The sequence below is a fragment of the Antrostomus carolinensis genome, unplaced genomic scaffold (assembly GCF_000700745.2).
Source record: "Antrostomus carolinensis isolate BGI_N321 unplaced genomic scaffold, ASM70074v2 scaffold4874, whole genome shotgun sequence".
In the NCBI taxonomy this organism is placed as follows: domain Eukaryota; kingdom Metazoa; phylum Chordata; class Aves; order Caprimulgiformes; family Caprimulgidae; genus Antrostomus; species Antrostomus carolinensis.
Genome location: NW_010312718.1, coordinates 75,106 through 82,191, shown reverse-complemented (window position 1 = coordinate 82,191; position 7,086 = coordinate 75,106). Strand labels below are relative to the sequence as shown.

General features: G+C 41.0%; 1 protein-coding gene across 1 annotated transcript in view; it reads left to right on the top strand.

Annotated features, from left to right (window-relative positions):
- EPAS1 (endothelial PAS domain protein 1) overlaps positions 1–7,086 on the top strand; it is a 41,789-nt gene that overhangs the window by 1,177 nt on the left and 33,526 nt on the right. Inside the window, exon 2 of the mRNA XM_029084764.1 lies at positions 3,999–4,189. Within this exon, the coding sequence (XP_028940597.1) occupies positions 3,999–4,189 (191 nt within the window). The remainder of the gene's footprint in view (positions 1–3,998; positions 4,190–7,086) is intronic.

Genomic DNA, 7,086 nt, shown 5'->3' with positions numbered 1-7,086 from the left:
ATGTGAGCGCTTCAGCCCCGCGGGGAGCGTGGTCCGTCAGCCCTGGGAGAATCCTTGCTGGGAAGCGGCGCTTTCCTCTTCCTTCTTCTCCTCGAGCTTCCCGACCACCCTCTGTGTAGAGTCCCCAGGCCTGTTCCTCAGCTCAGTCGCCCTGTTTCTAGTGGAGGTTTCAGGGTCTCCATTTCTTTCTCGTTGTTTTATAGGGAATGGTCGCGCTGCGATTGCAGTGTGAGGGTGCACGTGTGGCGGCGGAGCGGGGCCTTATCCTGATGGATCCTGGGACTCCTGGAGGATTGAGGGCTGGGGAGCTCCCAGGAGGCTTCCCCTGCGGTACCTCGGGTCTCACACTGGTGCATGGTGGATTCATTTGCGGTGGCTTTCTCCTCTGTCTCTTCTCTGCATTTTTAAAAATCTGACACAGGTTTGGTTGAGGGAGGCTTCTGCTTCTGCTTGCATCGCTTTCTCCAAGCAATGACGCACACACGTGCTCTTTTTTTGCTGCATAAGTGGGTGGTTTTATGTGCTGTGAGGGAATGATTCATAAATTAGCTAGAGCCTGGGCCTTTTCACTGTTGTTCTAATGATGTGCAATCATTAGGTTCAGTGTCAGCCTTTCTTCCTGGCCTTCAAACGGGGGCAGGTGGTTGAGTGGTTACGTTGTCACTCTGGAGCTGTGGGTAGTGCAGCCTCGCCGGGGGTGAAATGCTAATCCTGTGCATAAAATGGGGGTAACTGCAGAGAGAGCTGATGGCTGCCACCTGCACACAAAACCCAGGGAAATACTGCTTTTTGCAGGACTCTGTCACTTGACTGCAGTTGTTGGAGGCTTTTGCAACCAGGACAAGTAAGCACAGAATGACCATCTTTGACACAGGTGTCCCTGGGGGGGGACAGCAAGCAAGTGTGGATGTCTGTCTGCAGGGGGAAGCCGTGTTGGGGCAAGCGGCATGGGGGTGTTTTGGGCCTCTGTGGGCTTGTCCTGGGCTGGCCACAATGAGAACACAGCGTGAGGGTGTGCTGAGTGAGGGAAAAAGGGGAGGAAAATTGGGGTGCAGAAAGCTACAGGGGGAAATGCTTAACAAGCACATTGTTTGTTTATTTAAAATGGTAATAGGTGAGCAAGAAAGTCTGTTGAAAGCAGCCAGGCAGGCTGATTCCTCCCCTTGTTTTCTGATGTGAGAAAGCTCTCATGTGGTGTGTAATGAACGATGATGTCTCTCTGCAGAGAAACCAGCACGACAGTCAGCAGCAGTGTTAAGGAAAGCATCTAAGGAAAGCACAGGGTGGGGGGTGGGGGGGGAAGTCATGCTCTGCTCATAACATTAGTTATTAGAAACCTTGAGCAACCCATGGTTAACGAAACCAGCTTGTCTCATTAGCCACACTTCAAAATTATATTTACAGAGGTTAGCAAAACTAAATATTTTTCTTTGTGGCTGGAGTGGCGTCGTGAGAGACCCTGTCTTATACAACCCATTTTGACTGCACGAATTGCGACATGACTTTGGCCTTGGTTCCCAAATTTTCATATATAAATGAGGAGGAACTGGATCTTGTTTTGCCCAAGTTGGTTCTAATGTGAAAATTGTGGCCTCTAGATTTAGAGCAGAGCTTGAGCTTTTATGGTTCAAGTAAAATTTTCTAAGCTGCAATTGGAAATTCTCGCAAATATTGCCACATAGTTTTTGTTCTGTTTGGTTTTGTTTTGTTTCAACTCTTTTATTTTGTTGGTGGAATTAGAAACTGAGAAGATTTGTTTCCAGTCTGGCATCTTTATAGGCACAGTGTAGACACATTTTTCATTAGAGAGCAAGATGTACCTCTGAAAGAAGCATCGGTGTAATTAGCTCACATGGCTCTCCTGTTCCCGGCACCTGCCCTGGTTGTACCTTCTCTGCCAGCTGTACGAAGGGACTTTTTTTTTACGTGGTTATAGTATGACTCCTACTCGGCAAGGATAAAAGTAAGGAGTTAGTGTCACCTTGTGAATATCTGATCAAACTTTAGATTCAAACTTGGGTGGGTCAGTGTTCGCTCCAGCAGTGCCCTGAAGTCATTATCAAAGTTGGATCCTGCCATTATGCACTGAAATGTGTGTGGGTCTCCTCCCATGCGTGCCTCCTGTAACAGATGCCATGTTAGAAAATATTCACCTCAGGCAAAATAATTGTGAAAGAGGTTGGCTGAGGGCTGATCATGGATCTTGAGAAGATACCGTGAGCATTTATGAGGCCCCTTGCCCTGTTAGCACACCCATTGGTGAGCACCTATCTGATCCCTAAGCACATGCCCTGCTTCACGTGTTTTGGAGCACGAGGACCCTACTGATGTGCTGTGAGCACTATTCTGCTTTGGATGATGATGTTGAGTGCCCAGCCTTGCCTGGGCCTCAGCAAACACTTTACTGTAACTTTGCTCTTAGCATTTAACACTCACCCTGGCTATTTTTCCTTCTTTCTAATTTACAAAGCCACCTACTAGAGGCTTTTGCAGATAGTCTAGCTCTTCTAGAAATAGTTGTCTTCTTTAGCATACATTACTATGTATTAATACTTTTTTTTCTCTTTTATGCGGTTTTATATGAGACCAGCCATGATTGGAGCAGTTTCTGGGATTAAGTGATGCGATTAGTATTTGTAACAAATTTCCTCATCATCTTCTCACAAGAGGATATTTTTATTGAAATATCCTAATTTGATTTTTTTGTTGTTCTTGATAAATTTTTCGTTTATAGACTCCTTATTTTATACTGATGTTGGAAAAAGCAGGTTAAATGATGCTTCATTTTTAGGTGGCCTTGCAAACGGAGAGCTGCCACTGGTGGTTCCAGAAATGAGTGTGCAGCCACAACAGCGAAACAGTGGGGCTGGTCTTCTCCACACCCTGTTCTGCGTTCATCCAAGCTTTGCTGTTTGCACTGGAACAGTATTACAGGAGTTTGCCTGAACCGAAATATATTCTGTGTTGATGTGACTAAGGTGCAAAACCTCAACTTCTGCAAGTGAAGGAAACTTGTAGTATCAGCAGAGCTACATGGGGTTGAAATAGCTGATGGTTTTGAATGGATTCAGATTCTTCATGTTCTGAAATAAGAATTGTACTTTATAAAAGAACCTTGGACTCAGTGAAGCTCCCTCTTAAACTGTCCTGTCCTAGATCCATTATAAATATAGCCCTTGTGTTTCTTGCATGTTAAATTTACCTTTATGGCCCTCAGTGGCTTAATTTTGCATACCTGCTCCATAAAATGTCTTCTCTGATATTTCCTGCTCCTGTGTTCTCTGTGGAGTTTGAAGGAGGCTGGCTGTATCAGTCATGTTATTTTACTCAAGAAGGAATCTGTTTTCATAGACAACAGAGAGATTATGATTTAATTTGAATAGCTTCTACGAAGGAGGGGTTCCTTGCATGCAACAGTATTTTCTTTCCCATTTTGTATCCTTCGTGGTCAAAGCTGGTTTTCCAGAGTAACGTCGGGTTAAGAGCTGAGACAGTTGTATATGCAAACACAGTTACTACTTTTATTTTAATATGGGGAACAGCCATTGCATATCACTATATCTATGACACAGCCACATGCACTGTAATTGTTCCAGCTTCAAAATGGATTGTCATCTCATCCGAGAGTATTTTTCAAGTAAATTAATTTAGATCAAACAAATGAAATTTTTATTTGTAACATTTATGGAATCCCAGGAATAATAGTTTGCTGTTTCTTTTTGAATCTCTCGCCTAAGGCAGATCTTGATCCTGTTACACTCAACGGGGATTCAGTGCGTCCAAAGGCTGACTTCTGTAGAACAGAGCCCTTTCCAGTCATGGCAGTCCTCTCCCGATTCCCATTTTAAAGGAAGCGATTAGATATTAATGTCTGGTCAATTGATTTAAACAGTTGACAGAATGGATTAATTGCTGAGATTTACTCCTGTAAATGCCTCTCTCAGGCTGTGAATTGCACTTCAAGAAATGCTTTTTCCTTTTTCTCCTTAACCTACTAGGAGCAGTTCAGAACGGAGGAAGGAGAAATCAAGAGATGCAGCGAGATGCAGGAGAAGCAAAGAGACTGAAGTTTTCTATGAACTGGCACATGAGCTGCCCCTGCCCCACAACATCAGTTCCCACCTGGACAAGGCATCCATAATGCGCCTGGCAATCAGTTTCCTACGCACTCACAAGCTTCTGTCCTCAGGTAAAATCTGGCTAAAAGGAGTTGCCAGTGCTAGTTGATGGCAGCTTGGTAAGATCATACATGTTGTTCTCTGGGTACTGGGTCCTAAAGTGAGAACAGGACACAACTGCTTGTGTGGTGAGAATAGAACTAGATCTGAAGATAGGTTGGTGGGTTTTTTCCCATCAGAATTATGTATATTTTAATTGGGATACAAAAATCTGAGTGTCTGAGTGATACAAGTCATGTAAGGTCTTCATTACCAAAATAACAACTGGTGCAGTTTTACCTGTCTTAAAAAACAATTCTCAAAACTCTTGAATGTGATTTATTAAGCTCAGTTACAAGATTGTAAACTTTTAAGAGTTTAATCAGAATTCAAGCATACATCTTAAGCTTCCATGCTGAAACAAATACATTTTGATTTGGCATGGCAAGCATGTTTGTGCTAGTGCATTCAAAAGGCAGCTGTGAAGTTCTGAAGGTCTAATACTTCATTTGAAAGGACTAATTGTGCCTGTAATGAGTAGTATGTAGATTGTTTATGACAAGGTAGGTGAAGATAGCTAAAGCAAACAACTTTTAAATACACGACATGAATGGATTCTATGCAATCAGAATATTGCTCGTGTTGAACTAGTGGGAAATGTGAACTAGCATCATTTTCATGGCCGGTGAAAACTGATAAAATTAACAGTGTTCTTATTTTGCACCTCTATTTGAATAATCACTTTGATGGAAATCCGTGGTTTTTGAGTAGCCTGTGAGATCAATGAAAACAACTGATGTTTCCGGGGGAACTTTCACACAGTGACCTATAAGTGTCCCAAATACGTTAACAAAACAATGCCTGCATTGTTTGTGAAAGGTAAACCCAGAATTTCATCTTTTCCTTCATTAATGGCAAAACTCCCAAGAAGGTCATGATTGCACTTCCTCTCTTTAGAAAAGTTGAGTCATACCATAACAATTACTTTAATAAATGTTATTAGGAAGTATCTCTTTTTGTGGAAGAGTATGCTGTTGGTTAGTCTGAAAGATATGACAAATGCAATTCTGCTTCTGTGTGCTTTGTAATTTTTGTAGCTTTTTTGGATTCTGCTAAGACAGTTATATTTGGGTATTTTCATTTTAGCTTACGGAATGTGGTTTTAACATTTACTTCTGTGAAAAGAAGAGTTTATTTGCTGAGCAGTGTTTGCAAATAATTTCTGATTTCATCATGTAATTAATACTTGAAGAAGTTGTGTAAATAGGTAAATGTTCTCAAACATGCCATGCACCAAGCCAATTTGTTAGTAACTTTCTCATAAAAATACAGCTTCAGCTTTTCAAATATTTACATAGTGTGAACTAGAGACTGGCATAGCAAAGGAAAAGTGAACTTCTGAAGGGCTGTGGCAGATAATATAAATAATGTGTGTGTGAAACTTGACATGAAATAGTTTGATACTGTCATCATCAGAATACATTTGCTTACCTGGAAACTGCTAAGTTTAAAATGAAATTTTCAAATACATGTACATTTCTTGGTGAGGAAAAAATACACAGATAAAACATTTATTTAGTGCTTCTGTAGTGTTAAGGCTTAGGCTCATATAATTTGATAGTGATGACAACTCAATGTATGTATACAATATTCCTACATACACATATGATTTTTATCTGACAGTGTTTGAAAAACAATGTGATTCATGTAACTGATTTACATTTTCTTGAAGTACCACCAGCAGTGGTACCTCAGCAGTTAGAAACGAGTCTGGAAATGAAACCTTGCAGTAGTGACAGGCTGTGATTTAGTATTTCAGGCTTTCTCTGTTAGTTATTTGCTTAGCCTTAAATCTGATGCACTTCCCCAGTCTAAATATTGACTTGGATTAAGTCCTCTCATTAAAATTTGCGTTGTTAGTTAAATGCAGATTTGCCCATCACTGCGTCTTTAGACACTGGAGAGGTAGATAAAGGTTTTAAAATCTTCAGTGCTTCTATTCTGAGGAATTGAACTTAAGGTATTTTAAAGGGATTGATTTTCCAGAAGATCTGGGTAGAAATGAAAGAACTCAAGCCAGAAAACCACTGTTTGCTTGTCGAGGCCTAGTCTGCTACTTGTATTCTTCTGAGTATAGCTAACATTTAAATTAGCCAAGCTAAACAAGAAGGCTGAAAATTTAAGCCCTGAATATTTGAAAGATGACATTTATCAGATGTTGGAATAAAGTGGCATCAGAGAGAGAGGTTTCATTATCATTATCAGAATTAATATGAAGAAGACTTCAGAGTATTATTTCTTCCTCATGCAATTTCCTGACAGTTTACACTTGCTGAGACTCCCAAGATTCACAGGTGTAGAGTACTGCTCTGGCCAAAGTAAATCTCTATCAGATAGAGACTGTTTCTTGCTCTCAGGAGACAAGACTGTAAAATTGAATATAGGCATTCTGACCGGTGAACTTTGTTCAGAAAATACTGCCTTTGAGGACTGATTAACATCACTGCCATACAATAGCTGCTTAATACAGCTAATATTTGATGTATCTGTTTTTCTGATCTGTTTCTACAAAAGCTGAATTTAAGTCTTTGATAGTAAGCTTCTCAATCATGTCAGTCTTTAGTGAAAGGCAGTGTCCTTGTAGAAGGTTGTCTCATTTAATTCAAAGCAATAGGTTTTCGATGCAGCTTTTGGCTCTTAGATGAAGAAGTTTGCTGCTCATCACGTTTTGACACAAGCGTGGAGCAAACGGACTCTGGGCTTATGTGACTGTCCGTACTCCGTTCTTGCATTTGCTCTAAAACCTTTCTGAACCCCAAGCAAAGCTGCCCCTGTTTCACAGGAATGTTTAGCAGACTGGAATTTAACCATTAATTCTGCATTGCATTTGAGAAGCCTGATTAGACTGACGAGGAGCATGAGGGTTACT